General features: G+C 40.1%; 1 protein-coding gene across 5 annotated transcripts in view; it reads right to left on the minus strand.

Annotated features, from left to right (window-relative positions):
• The window catches only part of PKHD1 (PKHD1 ciliary IPT domain containing fibrocystin/polyductin), a 707,308-nt gene that overhangs the window by 219,618 nt on the left and 461,955 nt on the right, over window positions 1-25,735 (minus strand). For all 5 annotated transcript variants that reach the window (XM_056564010.1, XM_056564009.1, XM_056564011.1 and 2 more), the window contains 6 exons: window positions 25,345-25,432; window positions 22,995-23,149; window positions 11,270-11,422; window positions 9,543-10,421; window positions 7,551-7,716; window positions 3,346-3,497 (listed from right to left, as the gene is read on the minus strand). In XM_056564010.1, coding sequence (XP_056419985.1) covers window positions 3,346-3,497; window positions 7,551-7,716; window positions 9,543-10,421; window positions 11,270-11,422; window positions 22,995-23,149; window positions 25,345-25,432 — 1,593 coding nt within the window. The remainder of the gene's footprint in view (window positions 1-3,345; window positions 3,498-7,550; window positions 7,717-9,542; window positions 10,422-11,269; window positions 11,423-22,994; window positions 23,150-25,344; window positions 25,433-25,735) is intronic.

Here is a 25,735-nt window from a genome sequence, read left to right on the forward strand (position 1 = left end):
TCTAAAGTTGTACAAAAAGCTGTGTATGTATTATACTAAATTTAATCAGATCAGTAACGTTACTTGTGTTCGGGGCTTCACATTCGTGCTTGTGAATACAACGGTACATACCTACCTGTTATGTAGGACATTTAAACTGAACATACCGGTCATATTTGTACCCAATGACTGCGACGGAGGGCACGCCTTTAGTGGGCATACCCTGTAATGGATGAATGAAGAAAAGAAAAAAGAGGGAGGGTGGGGAGGAGTCCGCCAACATCACGAACGCCCCTCCAGTAGGAGGCAGGGGCATTTACTGTCCACCAGTACCCAAAAGTCGTTTTCTGTAATAGTTTTACATAATTACCTTTTATTATTTAGCACATAATTCTACATTGTGTTTTTATGGCCCAAGTACATAACCTTACATTTATCCACATTAAACTTAATTTACCATGACTGTGCCCAAACCTCCAGCTTCCCCAGATCCCTCTGTAATATTATGTTATCATCCTCTGTGATGATCACCTTATTCAATTAAGTGCAATCTGCAAATATAGAAATTCTACTCTGTAATTCCCTCTACAAGGTCATTGATAAAGATATTGAAAAGAAGTTGACCCAGTACTGACCCCTGTATTACCCAATGGTGTAGAGTCACTGCTTCGGTGAATCGGCTAAATTGTAACATCTAGTCCACACTAAGTAGGGAAAATCATCTGAATCCCACACGTGTTTGGCAAGAATTTGATTTACACTGAATTGATTCACTATACCCTATTAAATAAGGTTTTAACACAATATGCTTTTTTGTGCAAACTTGAATTTTTTTTCTTATATAGTGCAGCATAGGTTATTATTCTAGAACAATGCAGAGGTTCTTGTGTATGCCCTGTGCTTACCTGTATTAGCTACTGTGGACTGACCACTTTCTTTGACTGTGATTTTCTGTGGGTCAGACTAATGACTCTATAATGGTAATAATACACATGGATGCAGCTGTGCTGGAATGAAACAAATAGCGCTGTAGGACTAGTGCTGGTGAGTGTGCATGATATGGGCAAATTTGTTTTTTCAAAAAACCTATAGTGCTTTTTTAAAGGGGTACTCGTTGAAAAAACATCTTCTCCCCTATCTAAAAGATAGAGGATACGATGTCCGATCGCGGGGGGGGGGGCCTGCCGCGATCTCTGGTACGGCACCCCAGCCGCCACGTCCCCTGTCTATGGGAGGAGGCGTGACAGCTACGTACTGGCCGTCAAGCCCCCTCTCATAGACATGGAAGCTCCAAGCTGCTGTTTTGAATAGGGGATAACGTGTTTTTTGGTGGAGTACCCCTTTTCAGTTTCTAACTAGCTAACAAATAATGTTTTTGGTTTAAAAAAAAAAAAATAAGAATATTCTCTGTAATCTGCGTCTCATTTGAATTGGAGAAAAATCTACTCACTCTTTGAGGGGTTGAATACTTTTGCAGCAGACTTTATATAGATAATGATATTTCCCCTTGTGATCAGCATTTATCTTCAACCTGTGCTACAAAAAAGATTAAGGCCAGATTTGTACAGAGCAGAACATTCCTATTCTTCCTTTTACAGTACAAAGCCCAGGTATAGCGTCATTACTCTGCCTTGGAATAGACGCGGTATCTCCCGTATCATAAACAGACAGTCTATGTAACCTCGGCGTCAGAGAAATAACAGTCTTGGAGCCATATTCTGCCGCTTTTGTCATTTTTTTTGTGTTTCAGATTCCTGGCAGTATTTTATATTAGAAGGCTGCGGAGCCCAGGACATCAGCGGTCGAAAGCGAGAACATAAATTTCTGCAGAGATTAAAGAGACATATACCTAGTTTCAGTCTTTGAGGCCTATAATTGCCTAGGAAAGAAAATGAGATTTCCCCTCGGGCTACAAGAAAATGGCATATTCAGGCTTAGATACAGGCAGACACGTTTTCTGTCAGCCTTCCAGTTGTATCTGTATCTCCGGCGTCCTGTCAGTCCTGAAGAATGGAGACGCTCAGGATGAAAAAAAAATAATAAAAAAGTAAGATCCCAATAATGCTGTTTGAAGTTATTCAAGCTACAGACAAGAAAGCGATGGATTTCTGCAGGGAAGTCAGGAAATACAGGACTTAAAATAGCAACCTGAAATACAGATGTACCGGGAGATAGTCCGCCGTATGCTTTAAAAACCACAGATAGGCGAAATGCCAGATTATCAGAGATGTTGGACTCTCGGCAGATACTTAGTCATGAACCATCTTCATTGCTCCTCAATGTTGACTGTTTTCCAATGATGGCGTGTCTATGTCATCTTCTCCACTGCCAATGTGTTGACTGTACTAACATTAGGTCAACAAACATTGCAGCTGTGACATCACGTTACACTGTCTAAATGCAGTCTAATCCCCCTTCCCCTCCTGTCTGCTCAGGAAGGAACCATTGATGTGAAGAGGATAGGTCCTATTACTGCTCACTAGATTTTAAGACAGAAGTAAGCTTTTCTCAGATGAGATGGCAGTGAGTCTGAGAGAAACTACTGCGACTGAGCAAGGCTTCCTTCTGATTTAAATATAATTAACAGTAATATGGGCTCCCCTTTTCATATCAATGGTCTCCCCCTGAGTAGACAGGAGGGGAGGGGGGAGTAGACTGCATTCAGAGAGTGTGATGTGATGTTACAGCTGCAATGGAGACAGCTTAGCTGATAGAAGATCTGTGCAGTTTAGATAATAACATTATATTAGTAAGTTGCATTATTATACTTTTTGAGAACATACACAGGTTGCTTCTTTTGCCTAACAACCCCTTGAATTTGTCCACACACTGGTTGTGAATTGCATCCTGATAACACATTGAGACAATGAATCGTCCATAAAAGGAGTCAGCATTGGGTAGATGATAGTGAATGCTAGGGTCACAGCTAATGGACGTCTGATAACTTCAAAGACACCCTGCACAAGTGTCAAGGAGGTGGGACCAAGCTGCTGAAATTCTGCTGCATCGTGTGCCTCCTCGTTCTGTTCCTGCTTGAGTGACTTTGGGGGCTTGGCTTCTAGGTGCAATCTGAAAGCAGGGCTGAGCACTAAAATCTGAGGCCCTAACGTCACTCAACAAGGAGAGATAGGGGTGTGGGAGCAAGTAACATCAGTGTCAATATCCTGTCTTACTGAACGGACAGGAGAGGGTGCAGGAGGAAGGTAAGTATACATGTAAGTATATACAAAAAACATGTAAGTAAGTAAGTATGTTTTTTCTATTTTACAGGACCCTAAGCCTAAATCTTTATAAAAATGTTCCTCCAGAATACCCCTATGAAAACACCTTTTAATACATGTACAGTACTCAAGAATATTTACTTACCAACATTATAACAGGGATGTACAGCATCAAGTTCTGATTTGGGAAAGACTGTGACTGGAGGAATAAGACCCCAAAAACTGCCATCCAGATCTTTGAAGAGCGCCGCTTGTGTTCCGGAACATTCAGCAGATAATGGGCATACGGTGGTGCTGCTGTAAAATGAGGAGACCTTGTAATTGCCGAATCGGTTTGGTGGCCATTTGTCCCTTGATGTGCAACATAGTATCCTATGAGTTCTTGGATGATCTGTAGCATCACAAGATCCACCATATGCATGTACCAGTGTCAAACACTAATGGTTCTTACAGCTCTGTACTAATGTACATAACAACATAAAGGTAACAATAAATGTATAAGATATAAAGCCAGGTCAAGCTACTACTAGGAGTCCTGGAAATTCATAGAACGCCTATTCCCATGGGGATCTGGTAGCGGTTTCCTATATAAACATACACTGAGCTAAGCGAGCATGTTTATGGTAGAGTCAGAAGAAACAGCTGTTGGCCCAAATCTTCATTCTTAAAAAGGTATTCCAAGGATTGTTGTTTAGAACTGTGGACCCTGGTAGAAAAATAAACTATACTTACTTTCCTTGCTCCCCATTTGCCTTTATCACTAAACCCCTGGTTCCACTGTGAAGCACTTCTATGCTTGGGGTTGGCAAACGTAATTGTCTTTTCGGCGAATCAGTAGCAACAATGGTGTCCGATCTTAGACATTGATTGACGGAGCAGGCAAGTGAATATGCTGACCCCGATCCTTGAAGTGTTTCACAGTGGGACCTGGGGTTCCATGAGAACGGTGGCAATGGTGAGGAAGCAAGATAGGTAAGTATAGGTTATTTTTCTATTTCTTACCTGTCCATGCACAGTTCTAAAAAAAATCTAATAATCACAACTCTTTAACCTTTCTATTGGGTGTAGCCACCATTGAGCATCCCTAGTTTCCAGTCACCAGGATGGTCTCCGATTTGTGACAACTCCTCTACTAAAGCCAGCAAGCAAAGTAAGGTTTATGCAAAGACAAAGGTCTACTCTAGCCCAAACCAGACGGTGAAAGACAAGGTCATAGGCAAGGCCACAGTTAGAATGAGAAGTCAGCAGCCAGGATACCCCAATCGTACTTTCATTAAAACTAGAAGCAGAACAATTGCAATGGGTCATGAACAAGCAGGAGTCAAAGAATCAGGGCAGGCACTATAAACATAGACACTCAGAGAGTGAGTGACAGGAAAAGGGGCTTAAAGGGGTACTCCGGTGGAAAACTTTTTTTATTATTATTTTTTTTTAATCAACTGGTGCCAGAAAGTTAAACAGATTTGTAAATTACTTCTATTAAAAAATCTTAATCCTTCCAGTACTTATTAGCTGATGAATACTACAGAGGAAATTATTTTCTATTTGGAACACAGTGCTCTCTGCTGACATCACAAGCACAGTGCTCTCTACTGACATCTCTGTCCAACTGTCCAGAGCAGCATATATTTGCTATGAGGATTTTCTCCTACTCTGGAAAGTTCTTAAAATGGACAGAGATGTCAGCAGAGAGCACTGTGCTCGTGATGTCAGCAGAGAGCACTGTGTTCCAAATAGAAAATAATTTCCTCTGTAATATTCATCAGCTAATAAGTACTGGAAGGATTAAGATTTTTTATTAGAAGTAATTTACAAATCTGTTTAACTTTCTGGCACCAGTTGATTAAAAAAAAAAAGTTTTCCACCGGAGTACCCTTTTAAGTAGACAACTGATGCCACAGGCAATGAAGTCATGAAGTCAAAAGTCAGCAGCCAGGACGTCTGAATTGTAGTTTTGTTTCATGAAAACTGGAAGCAGGAAAATGGCAATGGGTCAGGAACAGCAGAAATCTGGGGAATCAGGACAGGCACTCAGATAGTGAGTGTCAGCTAAACTGAAATGTGGTCCAGACAGAGAGTACAGCGCCGAAGCCAGGAGATTTACGTAAAAACTCACTGAAGTATCTTAAAGTCATTGCTATGATACGTTCCTTGGTGACAGCTCTCAAGTAAGGCTGCATTCACACCATGTTTTTGCAATACAGTTCCCGTATACGTTTTCAATGTGAAAACCTTACGGAACCGTATTGTTAATTGTTAACCGTATGCATTGACTCTCCATTGAAAACCGTATGCCAAAAGATGCATCAGGTTGTCTCCGTTTTGCATCCTTTACGGTTTTGTCCATTTTTTCCCCATACCCAAAACCGCAGTCTACCACGGTTTTTGGTCCAGGTGAAAAACTTTATTAAACCGTATACATTTTTTTTCTTTTAACATGGGAATCAATGGGAACCGTACAGAACCGCATGTGCATACGGTTCCCTCCAGTTTTCACCATACGGTTTTTTACTTTGCACAGTTTTTTTTCTTGGAATTTCAATCAAACAAGAGAAACTTTATTCATAATGGAGTGAAAAGTTAAAAACGTATATGTTTTTTTCTTAAAAGACGAATGCAACCGGACATCATTCTTCAAACCGCATAAGGTTTTTAACAGTATACTTGTTAAAATGTGTACACACATTTGGTGCAGTTTAGGCTGCATTCACATCTCCTTTTTATATTACGGGGGAGGGGCAAACCGGGCTCTCCCGTACCCCAGCCGGACCAGCGCTGAACTCCATTCACTTTAATGAGCCGACCGGAGTCAAACGGTGACTCCGGTCGCCTCATTTTCGACCCGCATCCAGTTTTGTGACTGGACCTAAAACCGTAGTATACTACAGTTTTAGGTCCGGTCAGGAAACCGCATACGGGTCAAAAATGAGCCGACTGGAGTCACCGTTTGACTCCGGTCAGCTCATTAAAGTGAATGGTTGTTCAGCGCTGGTCCGGCTGGGGTACGGGAGAGCCCGGTTTGCCCCTCCCCCAGCCGGATCCGGCACCCGTAATGTAAAAACGAGATGTGAATGCAGCCTAAGTCCGGTTGTGAGGAATCCGTTTTTCATCAAAAAACTGATACGGGAACTGTATTGCAAAAACGTGGTGTGAATGCAGCCTAAGAAAAGAAGCAGAGAGAACAAAAAGGAGCACAAAGAAGATGCATCTCGAAGACTGAGTATCTCCATAACTGCTCGAAGTCATTTCTGAACCTAGAAGAAGAAGACTGGCCGACATAAGAAGAAAACCAAGACATAGATGTATAGAAGTGGTCTCCAAACTGTGGACCCCCAGCTGTTGCAAAATGACAACTCCCAGCATGCTCGGACAGCCAACGGCTGTCCGGGCATGCTGGGGGTTGTCGTTTTGCAACAGCTAGAGGTCCACAGTTTGGTGCACTAAAGAAACGGTTCAGTGACAAATTCAGCTCTGCTATAGTTACTGTATGTTTACATGAGCATAATGGAGAAATACAGCATAAAATGTAGAAAATTGCAATGAAAGAAGACGAAAACATTCACAGGAAATAAGGAAAGGGTCCAAGTAAAACGAAGGAAAGTTATTTCAAGTCATCTTGTGCTTGGCGGACATTTTCTTTCATCGTAATTGTCAGTGAAATTGCAATTTTGCTCAGTTATAATCTGAGGTCATCTGCGTCCCATACTTTTTATTTCATGTATTTTTCAAAGTGGAAGGATGGCACAATGGGCGCCAGTGTAGTACTGAAGTAGGCAAAGGTTTAAGGGGTACTCTGGTGGAATTTTTTTTTTTTTCTTGAAAAATGAACTGGTGGCAGAAAGTTAAACAGATTTGTAAATTGCTTGTATAAAAAAAATCTTTATCCTTCCAGTAGTTATTAGCAGCTGTATGCTACAGAGGTAATTCTTTGCTTTTTGAATTTCTTTTTTGTCTAGTCCACAGTGCTCTCTGCTGACACCTCTGTCCGTGTCAGGAACTGTCCAGAGTAGCATAGGTTTGCTATGAGAATTTTCTACTGCTCAGGACAGTTTCTGATACGGGCATCAGGTGTCAGCAGAGAGCACTGTGGACAAGACAAAAAAGAAATTCCGTAGCATACAGCTGCTAAAAAGTACTGCAAGAGTAAAGATGTGGTAATAGAAGTAATTTACAAATCTGTTTAACTTTCTGGCACCAGTTGATAAAAAAAAAAAAATATATATATATATATATATATATATATAAATATATATATATATATTTTTTTTTTTCTTTTTTTTTTTTTTCACCAGAGTACCCCTTTAAGGGGGTACTAGGGGCCACATGCAAAGTTAGGGAAAAAAATGTTACCTGTTTGGTGAATGGAAGTAGAAGATGTGGTCAGGTCTTACGTCGGACATCTTGATCCTCTCAGCTGTTATTGGACAGGTTATTGCCGTCTTTCCGGAATGAGACATAATGCAAGTGTCAAAGTCGTCACTATAGCAGTTCTTCTTAAATCCAGAAAATGTAACATCTGATGCGATAAACACAAATTTTTAAAAATAAGTATTTAAAAATGATGTTAATATTTGCAAAAGTATCCCTTAAAATGTGTTTTTTCTTGGTGGCAGCTGCTGTCCATAGGATGTAATAAAGTGTACCTGCCACATCACAGAAAAATAAAAATGCTTATATATGTTCCTGACTAGGTCATGCAGATGCTTTACATGTCTTTTTTATGTGTTTAGCTTCTGTATTTTAGAGGTCAGCACACTCGGTGAGGTTGTAGAAAAAATGACACTTTTCTGGCGCTTGCTGGGTTAAGAGATGGAGTGAAATGATGCCAAAATTCCAGGTAGTGATGAACAGTGTTCTTTTATTGCAGCAAATAAGTAATTGCCAATGTGTTTCGAGGGGGTCTGCACCCCTCTTCCTGTCCCTGACCTGAGGAAGAGGGGTGCAGACCCCCTCGAAACACGTTGTCAAAATCTTATTTGCTGCAATAAAAGAACGCTGTTCATCACTACCTGGAGTTTTGGCATTATTTCACTCTATCTCCTAACCCAGCAAGCGCCAGAAAAGTGTCTTTTTTTTTTACAACCTCACCGAGTGTGCGGACCTCTACATTGACAGCCCCAGGACGCTGGGCATGGACAGACACAGGCTGCTGCTGCTTCCTCCCTACTTAAGGCTGACTACGGTGTTGCACCCGAAGCGCAACACATCAAGGTGAGCAGTTATATTACACACACCTTTTTATACCTGCCGCCACGAGATAAAGGCACAGGGTGCGCCAGTGCATGTTCCATTTCTATTTTCACATATAGCAGCTTCTGTACTTGGTTTACAAATCCCTCTGTACTGCTGCTCACTCATTCTGACATCCACTGCTCAAGAAGGGGCGTGTTCGTGGCAAGCACTGAGCCCACCCTCACTCACCATACATTTACTTTCTCCCTGAGTCTGCTGTGCTATGCTGGTTCTCTTCATCCAATCACTACAGGCTGCTCTGTAACTCCCTCCTCTCTGTTTTCATGCTGTAGTCTGATGGGACAGGAGTGAGCACAGAGGAGTGTTAGTCCCTCCCTCACTTCCTGGACTTTGTTGCGGCCTGTGCTTCAGCTGGGACAAAGATGATGCTGCAGCTGGACAGGATTATATTCTGGATGGTATGGGGACCCCTAGTGTTTTTTTTTTTATATATATATATATATATATATATATATATATGCTATGATTTCTATAAAATGGAGATACATTCTTCATTAAGAAATAATATATATAACTTATATTAGAAAGATTAATGTTTTGTCAAAATATAAAAAGTTTTTGATTCTGGCAGTGCCTATTTAAGGCTCCCACTTTCAGGTCCCTCCTCTCTGAACCACAGCAGAGAGTGGCTCCTTCTCCGGATGACTCAAGTCATTCGATGGCCACAGCCAGAAAATAGGAGGTGGACATGCAAAGATCAGGTGTATGCCATTCTATCTACCACATGGAAGACTCTGGAGAGACAACCTCTTCAAAAATGAAAGGTGGGACTTTCAGCATGTTAATCATCTTTGGTTAAAAAATTGCTTTGTACGAGCAGAACTCTCAGAACTCTACTATTTACCCTTATAGAAAAAAAAGCCATTTTACTTCTCCAGGAGTGAAAACTTAATATCCCAAGTTTTGTTCAAGAGTTATACTTGGGTCAAGAAAGGGCATAAAGGAAGATCTATCCAACAATTACAGAACACAGGGTTGATGGTCAGGAGCATAGATGAACCATGATCTCCTCACCATGTTTTGGAGGAAACGAGCACACTCATTGTCTAGAGAAGTTAGTGTCCTACTCCAATAAGAAACTTGACTGACCTTGTAATTTCATTATACCAGAGACAGTTCCATCACTTGCTAGCATATGCCACGGGAAGTCAGGCCATTGTCTAGGCTTTGCAGTAAACACTGGCCAAAGAATGCCAACTCGTCCCTTATATGGAGAAGATGGGGCTCGGTCCCTTTGTGTGACATTGGCAGACAAAGGGTTGATTCTATCCCGTAAGCAATCGAAAGCTTTGCTTGTTGCGACTATCACAGAGTTGTGGAGTAAGAAGTATTGTTTCATGGAATTAAATGGATAAATAGGCCCTTGGGAAATAATTGGTAAAAGACCGACTCTATTGTCTACAAGGACCACACTGTCCACCTCTGCACTGCCTTCCACATGAAACAAAAGGCCATAGTCATAGTTCTTATAAGACAGGAATCCAGATATTTTTGTGCAATTCATCAAGCCATCTTCCCAGTAGATATGAATTCCATGAAGGCTTGAATGGGCCACATTCTCCAGCCAATATTTTTCCTTAGAGTCACATCTTTGACCTTGTAAGTAATAACCAATACGTTCAGATCCTGCCACTGAATTACCAGACAAGACGATGTGGCTTGGTGGATTCATCTTTATTCCTGTTACCCATTCCACTTGGGTTTTAGGTTGCTTCATTAAGATGAGAAGGTTATCTGTAATAATGTGGCTACCACCATCAAGATGAATCCCATGTCCGACACTGTTATATAATACATTGGCATGGAGTGAAATGTTTGTACTGTTGGTTGCTCTTATACCACCTCCACAACTGTGGTGAATGCTCGAAGATGATACAGAAGAACTACATAAGGTGTTGTTAAAATGTATTGATGGAAACAATGAGGATCCAAAATTTGAAATTTCAATGTTTGAAAGCTCTAGAGACCCTGAAATGAGAAACTCATTGTTACAACTCACTGCCCAAAAAAACTCCCTAAAATACAAGAAAAAGCTTTATATAAACAAATCAGATCACTTTAAAGGGGTACTCCAGCTCTAAGACATCTTATCCCCTATCCAAAGGATAGGGGATAAGATGTCTGATCGCGGGGGTCCCGCCGCTGGGTACCCCCGCAATCTAGCATGTAGTACTCACCTGTTAGCACTGCAGGAAGCGCTGGAGACTCCAAGTCTTATGCCTCCCGACCACGAAGACAGAGTATCGTGAAATCACGACTCTGCCCCCGTGTGACATCACACCCCTCCCCCTCAATGCAAGTCTATGGGAGGGGGCGTGACTGCCTTCATGCCCCCTTCCATAGACTTGCATTGAGGGGGCGGGGAGTGACATCACACGGGGGCAGATACCATTGCTTTTTTAAAAAAATATAATTATTTGTTTTAATTATTTATTTGTTTTAATTATTTATTTATTATTTAATATTATTTATTTATTATTTTGTAAATTATTTATATTTTTATTCAAACCAATTTTTTTTTCAATTTATTTATATAGATTTTTTCAATAACACGATTGTTTATAGATTTTTTGATTAATTTTTTTTGTAATTATTTGTTTTCCTGACATTTATTTTGTAAATTATTAACATTTTGTATTGAAACTTTAATTATTTTTTACATTATTTATTTACTTATGTTAGTTTTTAATAGTACTCTTGCTTTTTTTTTGTTTCTGATAATGCTATTGTAATGCTATCTTTCAGTGAGGCTCAGTAGAATAATGGAAAAATGCTGGAAACATTTTCATGGTAAATTTTAGGAGCTCTTCACATGCCTGTGTATTCTTCCCCAAGATAATTAATATGGTGGCCAACCATAATTCTTCCAGAGCAGGGTGTGTCAGTGTCAATCTGGACATTGCGGGACAACAAGCCGACCTCTGCCGATAATGGGATTCTCCAAGTATCTTCAATCGAATGAACAGTACCTGAAAAATATATTACCATATCATTTAGCAGAAATATTAAATGTACCTGTAGTATACCATATGACCCTCTACATACACAAAGCACATGAATACTGACGAAATACTCCTGGCAGCCAGTACACACCACAATCATAACATAGCATGTGCATGTCTCCAAATAAACCATTCATTCTACAGTGACAAGTAGCTCAACTACCTGCTCTCTAGTGACACCTATTGGAGATAGCTTCCCTGTAAATTAGTGTTTGATCCTTTTAGAAGCCTTATAACATGACAAGGGATTATTAGCCAAGACAGAATCTCATCCATTCGAGTCACTCATCGGTAGACTCCACCTCGTTAGTACAATTCAAGATGTTGACTGGCTGGGGGAAAGGCATTGGATTGGTCTGAGGGAGTTATGTTTCTCCTTGGAGAGACCAAGCTGGCTCAGAAAGTTTTATAGGGCATAAAATGCACCCTTGGGAAAAAAAAAGTATGCAAAATAACTCTCCATCAGAAGTTCCACATCTCTAATGCCACCGATTGGTGGTAGTTTTGCTGTAGGTTAATACATGACTTTTCAAAGGCCTCTGCCAGCACTTTTGCTGTTCATTGACGAGGGGTGAGAACTACAAGATGGCTGCCTAATGCCGAATGGCTTGCTTCAACTCCCAAAGGTACCCAGAACCCAGTGAACATGGCCCACCGTTTTCCCATTACTCATTCTTCTTGGAAAAGTTTTTGCATTGGGGCCCAGAAGCTTTGAGTGATGCCATAGGCAATGCCTAAAAAGGGCTCAGAGGTAGGCTCTAATCCACAGTGGTGTACATAAAATAAAGGGGAACCCATAGCAAATTTCAAAACAGGCCTCCTATTAGGACATCTTGCCCCAGGACAGGAAGGTCTGGTGTTTATTCCCCTTTGCTTTCCATGACCCATTGGTCAATATCTTCCTCCATGAATTTGCTAACAATGCAGTTGCTTGGAGAGAGGAGTTCTGCACAGTTTCTTACCAACAAAAAAAGAATGAGACCAACCAGGATGGGCCCCCCTCTCCCCAAGGGCCCCACAGCAGCCACATGGTCTGCCACTATGGTATCTACGACCTTTGAATCAGTATTTCCACCAAAATGCATAGATACAAGTGATGATATCCTGCAATTGTATGTCCATTAATCCTGTTATGGGAACATTTAACTTCAGCAATTCCTTTATTCCGCATCCCTAAGCAGACCTTTAGTGTTCAAAGTCAACTCTGAAAAGAAGCCATGGGTGTGCTCCTTGGAGTGTGCTCTGGCAGACCATCGAGGAGCAGTGGTGCATGGCGAAGACATACGATGAGAAGGAAGCTCACGTCTTCAATAAGGTCAACTGAGGGGCATTACTAAGAGGGGAACTCTACAAAAATCTACATTGAAGGGGTATTCTGGCTTTATACATCTTATCCCTTATCCAAAGGATAGGGGATAAAATGTATGATCGCAGGGGGCCCGCTGCTGGGGACCCCCGCCGTCATACACATAAATGGAGGGGGAGTGGCGTGACATCACTAGGGGGTGTGGCTGTGACGCCATGTCCCCGTCTCAGAGGCAGCGCTCGGCACAGAATGCCGGGGGCTGCACCGAGATCTCCAGAGGCGGGACCGCTGCATTCATACATCTTATCCCCTATCCTTTGGATAGGGGATAAGATGTATAAAGCCGGAATACCCCTTTAAAAGCATCGACAGCGGATGCATGATATCACTCTTGTCATGTGGCACTGATCATTTTATCAGGGTTGTAATATTTTAGCTACAGAGTAGTTGAGTACTGAGTTGAGAGAAGTGGTTCCTACCGTGGAAGCAGACCATATAACTGCTATAGGGCCAGTCGAGAGAGGAGTTGTGGCACTAAACATATGGCCAGATCTACTAATGTGCAACATTATACACGCCAGTCTTTAGATCTGAGTTTCCCAACCAGGGTGCCTCCAGCTGTTGCAAAACTACAAGTCCGGGCATGCTGGGAGTTAGTTTTGCAACAGCTGGAGGTACCCTGGGGGTTCGGGCATGCTGGAAGTTGTAGTTTTGCAACACCTGGAGGCACCCTGTTGGGAAACACTGCTTAAGATAATCTGCACTGGAATAAATTGTTAAAAATGTATTGACGCACTTGCGCTAAATTCATTATGAGTGAGGGACTTGTACCCTGTGCCACGAGCCACAACAGAGAGGCAGCGGGAGATTAGGGAGGTAAACATGTGGCTCAGAAGCTGGTGTAGGAAGGAGGGGTTTGGGTTCATGGAGAACTGGGCCGACTTCGCTGTCAGATACCAGCTCTACCGTAGGGACGGGCTGCACCTCAATGGGGAGGGTGCAGCTGTGTTCGGGGAGAAGATGGCTAGAAGGGTGGAGGAGTGTTTAAACTAGGGACTGGGGGAGGGAACCTACACTGTAGAGGGGGAAGATAGTGTAGATATAGAGGGGGGACTTAGTAATATACCTGGGGGTGGAGCGGAGGGAGGGGTTAGAATCGTTAATAGGGATAGGCTTCATAGGAAGAAACAACATACACCATTGTATTGCATGATGACTAATGCCAGAAGTCTGACCAATAAAACAGAGGTACTGGAGTGGTTGATGTCTGAGGAGGATTATGACATAGTGGGTATAACAGAGACTTGGCTGGACGATAGCTGTGACTGGGCGGTCAACATGCAAGGTTATAATCTATTCATGAAGGATCGGACAAAACGGAAAGGGGGAGGAGTTTGTCTTTATGTGAAATCGAGTCTGAAGGCCGCACTGCGGGAGGATATACGGGAGGGGAAAGATAATGTGGAGACATTATGGGTAGAAATATATGGAGATACAAATAAAAAAAATTCTGATAGGGGTTTATTATAAGCCACCAAACATAATGGAAGAGGCAGAAGATCAATTACTGAGGCAAAAAAAACAAGGCAGCAAATCATAATGATGTGATAATAATGGGGGACTTTAACTATTTAACTAATTAACTAACTGGGAGACTGAGACCTGTGAATCTCATAAAGGAAACCGGTTTCTGACTATAGCTAAAGACAATTATCTGTCCCAAATGGTGCAGAACCCAACCAGAGGGGGCGCCCTACTGGACTTAATATTAACCAACAGACCTGACAGAGTAACTGATGTGCAAGTAGAAGGACACCTAGGAAATAGTGATCAAAATATAATACATTATAATTGTTCTTCAATAAGGGAATCTCTCGAGGGGCCACAAAAACAATGAACTTTAGGAAGGCAAAATTTGATCAGAGAAGCCCTTAACAATATAAAATGGGATAATGTCCTGAAAAGCAAGAATACTGACACTAAATGGGAGACTTTAAAAATATCTTAAATTCTCACTGTAAGATATATACCTTACGGAATAAAAGGGTCAGAAATAAAAGAAAACCAATACGGATGAATAAGAATGTTAAGGGGGCAATAAATGACAAAAATAAAGCATTTAAACTACTAAAACATGACGGCAGTGAGGAAGCATTAAAAAGCTATAGAGAAAAATGTAAAATGAGTAAAAAACTAAAATAGATACAAAAAGACTCATTGCCAAAGAGAGTAAAACTAACCCCAACATGTTATTTAACTATATAAATAGCAAAAAGGTTAAAAATGAAAGTCTTGGCCCTTTAAAAAATGATAAAGAAGAAATTATAAATGGGGATCAGGAAAAAGCAAATATATTAAACAAATTCTTCTCCACGGTATTCACCAAGGAAAATGAAATGCCAGATGAAATACAGCTAGATAAGGTAATCTCCCCAGTACAGGTCACCTGTCTAACCCAGGAAGAAGTACAGGTCACCTGTCTAACCCAGGAAGAAGTACAGTGTCGCCAACAAAAAATCAAAATAGACATATCTCCAGGTCCAGATGGCATTCACCCCCGTGTTCCAAAGGAATTAAGTAATCGAATAGACAGACCCCTATTTTAATATTCAGGGACTATATAGTAACAGGGACTGTTCCCCAGGACTGGTGCATGTCAAAAGTGGTGCAAATATTTAAAAAGGGGTCAAAATGTGACCCCGGAATTATAGGCCTGTTAGTTTAACCTCCATTGTATGTAAATAGTTTGAGGGTTTTCTAAGCAATGCTATTTTGGAGTATCTTGATAAAAATAAATGTATGACTCCAGATCAGCATGGCTTTATGAGGGATCGGTCCTGTCAGACTAACCTGATCAGCTTTTATGAGGAGGTGAGCTCCAGACTGGACCAGAGGGGAATCGCTGGATGTCATATATCTGGATTTTTCCAAAGCATTTGATACGGTGCCACATAGAAGATTGGTGCATAAAATGAGAAGGATTGGGGCTGGGGGAGAATGTGTGTAAGTGGGTAAGTAACTGTCTCAGTGATAGGAAACAGAGGGTTGTTATTAATGGTGCTTATTCTGATTGGGTGACTGTTACTAGTGGGGACCACAGTGGTCAGTCTTGGGTCTTTTTCTATTTAATATATTCATTAATGAACTTGTAGAGGGGTTGAATAGTAAAGTACAAATCTTTTCAGATGATACTAAACTCTGTAAAGCGGTAAACACAACAGAGGACAGTGCACTGTTACAAACGGATCTGGATAGGTTGCAGGTTTGGGCTGAGAAGTGGCAGATGAGGTTCAACACTGATAAATGTAAGGTAACGCACATGGGGAAGAAAAATCTGGTCTGAGATTATATTTTAAATGGGAGAACACTTGGGATGATTGACATAGAAAAGTACTTGGGAGTCTAAGTTAACAGGAAACTTGGCTGTAGAAACCAGTGTCGGGCAGCTGCTGCCAAGGCAAATAAAATCATGGGGGGCATAGATGCCCAGGAAAAGGAAATCATTCTACCACTGTACAAATCACTAGTCAGATCACACATAGAATACTGTGTACAGTACTGGGCACCAGTGTACAAGAAATATATAGTGGAGCTGTAGAGGGTTCAAAGACGGGCAACCAGGGTAATACGGGGAATGGGAGGACTACAGTACCCAGAAAGATTATCAGAATTAGGGTTATTTAGTTTAGAAAAAAGAAGGCTTAGGGGGTGACCTAATAACTATGTATAAATATATTAGGGGCCGTACAGAGATCTCTCCCATGACCAATTTATACCCAGGACTGTATCTATAACAAGGGGGCATCCTCTACGTTTAGAGGAAAGAAGGTTTCTACACCAGCACAGACAGGGGTTCTTTACTGTAAGAGCACTGAGACTGTTGAACTCTCTGCCTGAGGAGGTGGTCATGGTTAACTCGGTAAAATAATTTAAAAGGGATCTGGATACATTTTTGGCGCATAATAACATTACAGGTTATGCATTCTTGATCTATATGGACAGAACGTTGATCCAGGGATTTATTCTGATGCCATATTTGGAGTCAGGAAGTAATTTTTACCTCTAGTATGACGTTTTTTTTTGCCTTCCTCTGGATCAACTCAGTAGGAACTTATTAGGGTTATAGGTTGAACTTGATGGACTCTGGTCTTTTTTCAACCTTATGAACTATGTTATTATGTTTCTAAGTGATAGATGATAGTGACATAGAGCTTCTGTCCATAAACTCACACTACAGAGCAGTGTTTTCCAACCAGTATTCCTCCAGCTGTTGCAAAGAGAAAAGTCTGATAAGCTTTATAACCCTGTAGCTTATCATTGTATGAAATCACCAACTATATCACTGCACTTCTGGACTCGTAGGTAAAGCAAAAATTGCATATTTAGTAGCACTCTATCCATGGAGGAACATACAGAGCAACAAGGAGGGGACTACACACTATAGAGCAGTGTTTCCCAACTATTGTGCCTCTAGCTGTCGCAAAACTACAGTAGTGTTAAGAGGCATAGGCCATATTCGAATTCGCAATATTTCGCGAATATATGGACGAATATTCATCATATATTCGCTAAATTCGCATATTCGTAATATTCAAGTTTTTTCGCATATGCGTAAATTCGCATATGCGAAAATTCCCATATACGAAAATTTGCGTATGTGAAAATGTATGCACTTTATAGCAAGTATACCAGTGTAACCTGATAGAAGCAGCAGAAGGGAGGCATCAATATTCGCGAATATTCGCATATACGAATATTTGCCCGGCGGTCTCACACAGTAGTATTAGAGCCTTCTTTAGACCACACAAGCTGGAAGCAGAGAGGGATGATCACTGTGATGTGTACTGTGAAAAAAAAAAAAAAATACGAATATTCGTAATTTCGAATAAATAGTGCTATATTCGCGAATATTCACGAATAAAATTTGAATTGCGAATATACGTGAGCAACACTAAACTACAGCTCCCAGTGTGTCTAGAGAGCCTTTGGCTGCCCAGGCATGCTGGGAGTTGTCGTTTTGCAACAGCTGGAGGTGCACTGATTGGAAAATATCGCTATAGAGCCGCAGTATATTCTTATGTGATGCAGCTTCAGCAGGTCTACTTGTGATAGGAGGTAGGGAGATTAGTGTAAAGCTGCATATCATAAGTGAACCTAGAGAATCTGAGAATAGCAGAGACAGGCAGTGTAAATCTGAGGAGTTTTATAACTCTGTAGCTTATTGTATGGAATCACCTACTATATCACTGCACTTTTTGTCATTCAGACATAAGGCCAGATTTACTGATGTACAACATTTTACACATCAACATTTAGATTAATTTGCACTGGAATAAACTAGTACAAATCTATTTTGAAGCACTAAGCTCTATCTAACTGTGGCAAGTGATAGATCAGTGTGATGATGGGAGAGATTTATCAAAACCAGTGCAGAGGAAAAGTTGCCCATAGCAACCAAACTGATCACTTCTTTTATTTTGCAGAGGCCTTGTTAAAAATGAAAGAAGCGATCTGATTGGTTGCTATGGGCAACTCAGCAACTTTTCCTCTGCACAGGTTTTGCTAAATCTCACCCATAAATCACACCATAGAGCAGTGTTTCTCAACTAGTGTGCCCCCAGCTGTTGGAAAGCTATAATTTCCAGTATGCCCGAACAGCCTTCGGCTGTACAGGCATGCTGGGTGTAGTAGTTTTGAAACAGCTGGGAAACACCACTATAGGGCCTCATTATATTTTTATGTGATGCAGTTTCAGCAGGTCTACTTGTGATAGGTTACTTCCTGTTAGCTCTCATGAGCAGAAAACATGGAGATCAGAAATAATGCACATCTCATAGAGAAACTGCAGATAGCACGACAGCCAGTGTAATTCACATGAGTTTTATAACTCTGTAGCTAATCATTGTATGAAATCACCAACTATATCACTGCACTCCTGGTTTTATAGATAAATCAGAAATGACATACTTAGCAGCACACTATGCATGGAGGAACATACAGAGAAACAAGGAGGGCACTATACACTATAAAGCAGTGTTTCCGAACCAATGTGCCTCCGGCTGTTGCAAAACTACAACTCCCAGCATGCCCGGACCTTTGACTGTCTGGGCATGCTGGCAGTTGTAGCATTGCAACAGCTGGAGACACCTTGGTTGGGAAACACTGGCGTATGGGACAGTTCAGTACTTGGCTTTCTCATAGGCAATGAATGGAGCAGTAATGTAAATGAGTGACCACTGCTCTACTCACACATTAGACTTTGGATTCCAACGGTCAGAGACAATATGCTTATGAGTGTTGTTGGTGAGACAACCCCTTTAAGAATTTTAGGCCCTGCTTGTGCCATTTGCTCCATGTAGCACAGTATAAGGATGGCTTGGGTCCACCAGAGCGGCTCTCCATCTAGCTCATAGGGGAAGGTCCTCAAGCCTAGGACACATAGACATACAAGGAAGCTGAAGTAAATGGAATGCATCTTTAGGTGGAGTACTCCTTTAAGCACTAAGGTCTGTTGGTACAAAAGAAACGTACTACTTTACCCAGCGTCACCTACAAAGTTCTAAGAAGACGAGCAGAAAATGATTAGGAAGAAGAGAGTTTCCCTAATATGCGGTATTATCATAGTGAGGGCTGACTCACTCAAGAGTGAAATAGGAGCATTGATTTTTACAAGTTTTAATCCAGCTGATACGGCCACTTTTAATCCTTATAATATTCGCTACCAGATTTATTTCAGGCCGGTGAAGCCGCCTAGGCTCAGCTCACAGAGCATGCTGTGAAATTATTTATCACTTAGCCTGTGACACTTGAGGTAAATTCAGGAAAAAAGTAAATTTTTTCTTTGACTTAAACTGAAATAGTAAATCTCCAGTTCTATGTAAAAAGGAAGAAGAAAAAAACTTGGGCAACCAAATATTCTGATATTCTGCATTCTTACACACACATACATATCCTTAAAGGGGTACTTCGGTGAAAACCTTTTTTCTTTTAAATCAACTGGTGCCAGAAAGTTAAACATATTTGTAAATTACTTCTATTAAAAAATCTTAATCCTTCCAGTACTTATTAGCTGCTGAATGCTACAGAGGAAATTCCTTTATTTTTGGAACACTGATGACATCACGAGCACAGTGCTCTCTGCTGACATCTCTGTCCATTTTAGCAACCGTGCATTGCAGTGCTGGGGCCTTGGGTTCAAATCCCACTAAGGATAACAATAAATAAAGATGTATTATTATTATAATGACATCAGCAAAGAGCACTGTGCTCGTGATGTCATCAGAGAGGATTTCAAAAAGAAAAGCATTTCCTCTGTAGTATTCAGCAGCTAATAAGTACAGGAAGGATTAAGATTTTTTGATAGAAGTAATTTACAAATCTGTTTAACTTTCTGGCACTAGTTGATTTAAAAGAAAAAAGATTTTCACCGGAGTACCCCTTTAACACAGATAGACCAGTAGAACTTCATTTCTGATCCTCCGTCAGAATCACTGTCCCCCAAACTGCATGGGACCACCGCTAAAACAATCACTTTATGGTAGGTTTGCAAAAATTTGTCTAGTCTAACTTGTCTAGTTTATGGAATGGTCACTGCAAAAATCGGGACTGTAGAAGAAGATACGTTGCAACTATAGAACATTTCATTGTTTTCAGAGTATTTGTCATACAACATTGAAAACAGAAATTAATAAGACTTCCTATGTCTGTTGCTGTGTCCATGTTGTGGTCCTCATGGTGTTCCTTTAACTTGACATCTAATGGTTATGTTGGATAGCCTGTTGTTCAGGCTGTTGATGTCAATTACATATTCATGGTTTATCCTTATGTGAAGGGTTTTCCATTTTCACTATGTGCTCTGTCCATGTGTCCCTGGTGCTGTTTTTGTTCTTGGCCCTGTCTATGTGTCATCAGTGATGTTTCTCTCATTGGCCCTGGCTATGTGTCACCAGTGATGTTTCTCTTATTGGCCCTGGCTATGTGTCACCAGTAATGTTTCTCTCATTGGCCCTGGCTATATTTCACCAGTAATGTTTCTCTCATTGGCCCTGGCTATGTGTCACCAGTGATGTTTCTCTTATTGGCCCTGGCTATGTGTCACCAGTAATGTTTCTCTCATTGGCCCTGGCTATATTTCACCAGTAATGTTTTTCTCATTGGCCCTGGCTATGTGTCACCAGTGAAGTATTTCTTCTTGACTTACTCCATGTGTCACCAGTGATGTTTTTCTTCTTGGTCCTGTTCATGTGGCTCCAGTATTGTTTCCATTATTGTTCTTGTTTATGTGTTTTTGGCCCTGTCTTTGTGTCCCGAGGGATGTTTTTGTTCTTAGCATGTGTCTCTTCTTGGCCCTGTTCTTACGTCCTGAGTAATCTTTCTGTCCATGCAACAAGAAGAAGAATGTGGTGAATGCACTCACCTAACAGCCGGACTTGCTTGATTCTTTTAGGGGCCTGATGAAACGCTGAACTCTGGCAACTGCCACCGTTGCCAGGGTGAACGTCCCCCGCATACTCTACTATGCACGTATGTCAACATTTGAATAAAAGAATCAAGCAAGTCCAACTGTCAGGTGAGTGCATTCGCCACATTCTTCTTCTTGTTGCATATCAGTTTTGCTGTTGTTACCTTAGTGGCTGGAGTAGCACTCAGATATTTTATACAGTGTGATTGCCGTCAGGTTGGCTAAAGCAGACAACTTGAAACGTGGGTGGTGCCAAGTGTTCCGTCTTTGGATTTACCAGCAACGTTTCTGCTCTAGGCACTGTTCACGTGTGTTCAGTGAGGTTTCTCTTCTTGGTCGTGTCCATATAATCCTAGTGATGTCTTTATTCTTGGTCCTGTCTATGTGTCCCCAGAGATGTTTCTGTCCTTGGCTTCATCCATGTGTTTTTCCAATGATGTATCAGTTCTTGGCTCTGTCCTTGATTCTGCCCACATTTCCTCAGTTATGCTTCTGAACTTGGTCATTTGCACTCATTTCCACTGATACTTCTGTTCTCCAGACTATCATTTTTCCAAGTGATATTTATTTTCTTCACCATTTCCATATTTCCCAGTGATGCTTCCATTCTTGGTCATTTGCACTTGTTTCTACTGATGATTCTGTTCTTTAGACTATCATGTGTCCCAAGTGATGTTTTTGTTCTTGAACCCATCCATGTGTCCAAATGATGTTTCCTTTCTTGACCCTTTCCAGGTTTCTGGGGTGATGCTTCTGTTCTTCATCTTGTCTCTGATGCTGTTTCTGTCCTAATTTTGTCCATGTGTTTCCAGTGATACATCTGTTCTTCACCCTGTTTATGGTTCCTAAGTGATATTTCTGTTCTTCATAATGTACATGTATGCCCAATGATGCTTCTGTTCCTGATCCTGTCCATGTGTCACAGTTTTCTAGGATTCTGTGATGTGTCACATTGATGCTTCTATTCTGGATCTTTTCTCTTTGGCCTGGATGGTAATGTTGAGTCTGGGATGTGTCTTGTTGTTTCTTTATTAAAGAGTACTTCTCATGATCTTGTTAAATTTTATAATCCTCCCTGTTCACTGCTCCCATCATGATAAACCACCCCCTGCCTTTATTTTTTATTTTTTCATTTTCTACCTTGATATTGCTCAGTATTTTCTGCTCAGATTCACAGACTGGGAAGGGGCATTCCCCAGCAGGTGTGACATCATCTGAAGCAATATAGGGGAGAACTTCCTCCCTTACTCTGCTACACACAGCCCAGAGCAGTTCAGTGTGTGAGATGAGCTCTGTTTGGATAAGGCTGCACACCCCCCCCCCCCCCCCCCCTTAGCATTTCCTGATTTTGGACTTCTGCCAGACCAACAGGAATCTGAAGTCTGTGCATGAGATGGGGGGCTGGAAATGTGCTCTGAACATGTAGGGAGACACCTAGTGGCAGCTTTTTTAAGCACAAATAGAAAAGTTATTTTTTTTTTAACAAAGTACATCAGAAATATTTTTTTATTTACCATAAAGAGTGCAATTGCAAAAATTAGTATTAATGAGAGTGCACATTTAAATGGTAAGTGACCCCACATTTTGTTTGTTTTTTGCTTTACATTTACCAGTAATAGCCAAAAGGTAGAAGGTGAATATGTTCACAAGGTGCACACAACCTTAGAATTTCATTCTACATACTGCAGAAACAGGATCACAGGACAGTGCTTACTAAGCTACAGTAGATTTATTATCTACTAATTGATGGTCATAGGAAAAATATGTCTTACCAGAGTGCCAGTAGTTCAGTCTGCCCCAGATCCGAACAATTGTTCCATATATATCTCTTAGGTGAAAAAGTTCAGCTTGATGAGCTTCATAAGATGATGAACTTATAATAACTTCATCTCCTGGTCTCCAGTCTACGGTATTATTTAAAGCAATCCTACCAAATAAAATATAAGTCAACTTACAATGTAATATAACACAATGGTCTAAAATTCTAAATATAGTTTCCCACAGTACAACAATAAAATACTAAACACTGCCCCTTGTGTACACAAAATTGTGTGTTATAAGGCACACAATTTGTGACATACTCCGGCCAGAAGAAGTGCAAACTAGCGCGAAACAACTTGCCAACTTGTCCCGGTGTGCCCCTGCCTCCGCCTGTATATGCCTACACTCTGTTGAATAAAGTCCGTGGATGGTGAGTGCAACCCCGTTTGGATTCTATTTTGTTTCACTTTGTTGCTCATGCTGAGGTGCACCGCCAACATCCACACTTTGCCTCGTCTGCATAAACACCATTCCCTGCTCCTATACACTGCCCTAGTCCTGCAAGTGCCGGGTCCCCATCACTCCGGTTTCCAATAACTACTATAATACTTCTCTTATGTACAAGAATATAAGAACTATAATACTGCCTCTTATGTACAAGAATATAACTACTATAATATTGCCCCTATGTACAAGAATATAACTACTATAATACTGCTCCTATATACATGAATATAACTACTATAATACTGCTCCTATGTACAAGAATATAACTACTATAATACTGCCCCTATATACAAGAATATAACTACTATAATACTGCTCCTATGTACAACAATATTACTACTATAATATTGCTTGTATATACAAGAATATAACTACCATGATACTGCCTCCTATCTACAAGAATATAACTACTAGAATACTGCTTCCTATGTACAAGAATATAACTACTAGAATACTGTTCCCTATATACAAGAATATAACTACTATAATATTGCTCCTATGCACAAGAATATAACTATTATAATAATGCTCCTATGTACAAGAATATAACTACTATAATACTGCTCCTATGCACAAGAATATAACTATTATAATAATGCTCATATGTACAAGAATATAACTACTATGATACTGCCCCTATGTACAGTATAATAACATAACTACGATAATACTGCCTCCTATCTACAAGAATATAACTACTATAATAATGCCCCTTATGTACATGAATATAACTACTATAATATTGCCTCCTATCTACAAGAATATAATTACTATAATACTGCTCCTATGTACAAGAATATAACTACTATAATACTGCTCCTATATACAAGAATATAACTACTATAATACTACTCCTATATACAAGAATATAACTACTATAATACTGCTCCTATATACAAGAATATAAATACTATAATACTGCTCCTATATACAAGAATATAAATACTATAATACTGTCTCCTATATACAAGAATATAACTACTATAATACTGCCCCTTTATACAAGAATATATCTACTATAATACTGCTCCTCTAAACAAGAATATTACTACTATAATACTGCTCCAATGTACAACAATATTACTACTATAATATTGTCTCCTATATACAAGAATATAAATACTATAATACTGCTACTATATACAAGAATATAACTACTATAATACTGCTCCTATATACAAGAATCTAACTACTATAATAGTGTCTCCTATATACAAGAATATAAATACTATAATACTGCCCCAATGTACAAAAATATTACTACTATAATACTGCTCCAATGTACAACAATATTACTACTATAATATTGTCTCCTATATACAAGAATATAAATACTATAATACTGCCTCCTATATACAAGAATATAAATACTATAATACTGCTCCTATATACAAGAATATAAATACTATAATACTGTCTCCTATATACAAGAATATAACTACTATAATACTGCCCCTTTATACAAGAATATATCTACTATAATACTGCTCCTCTAAACAAGAATATTACTACTATAATACTGCTCCAATGTACAACAATATTACTACTATAATATTGTCTCCTATATACAAGAATATAAATACTATAATACTGCTACTATATACAAGAATATAACTACTATAATACTGCTCCTATATACAAGAATCTAACTACTATAATAGTGTCTCCTATATAGAAGAATATAAATACTATAATACTGCCCCAATGTACAAAAATATTACTACTATAATATTGCCATCTATATATAAGAATTTACAATTCAGCCTAGAGGGGTTGGGAGGGTACTGCATTTTGGTTCAGGTGTAAAGACATGTTCAGATATTCTGTGTTTAAACTTTCAACATTATAACCTACATTTCATTTCCCGGCGCAATGTCTGCCCCGAGACGTGTCCATGATCTGCTGGGATAAGCACTATAAATCTGCAACTTTCCGTAAACTCCTGTGGTAAGCAAAAAAAGATAATGGTTTCAGGAGGAAAACAGCTGTTGGTAAAATATTAGAGCAAACAGCCCGGACCCTTCGAGTCACAGACTAGGGATGTACAGTGTTTAATTGTAAATGCTTTTATCCCCGTTATTATAGATATTATCATTAGATGGGCCGGAGAATACTTCAACACTGTTTACCACCTAATACTAATATAGCATATACGTGAAGAGCTTTTCAGCAGAAACGCGACCAACTTTTTTTATTTTCTCGACTCATAAAATTTTATAAATACATCTGCAAATAGTTAACGTGA

Source organism: Hyla sarda, chromosome 3 (assembly GCF_029499605.1).
Source record: "Hyla sarda isolate aHylSar1 chromosome 3, aHylSar1.hap1, whole genome shotgun sequence".
NCBI classification, from domain to species: domain Eukaryota; kingdom Metazoa; phylum Chordata; class Amphibia; order Anura; family Hylidae; genus Hyla; species Hyla sarda.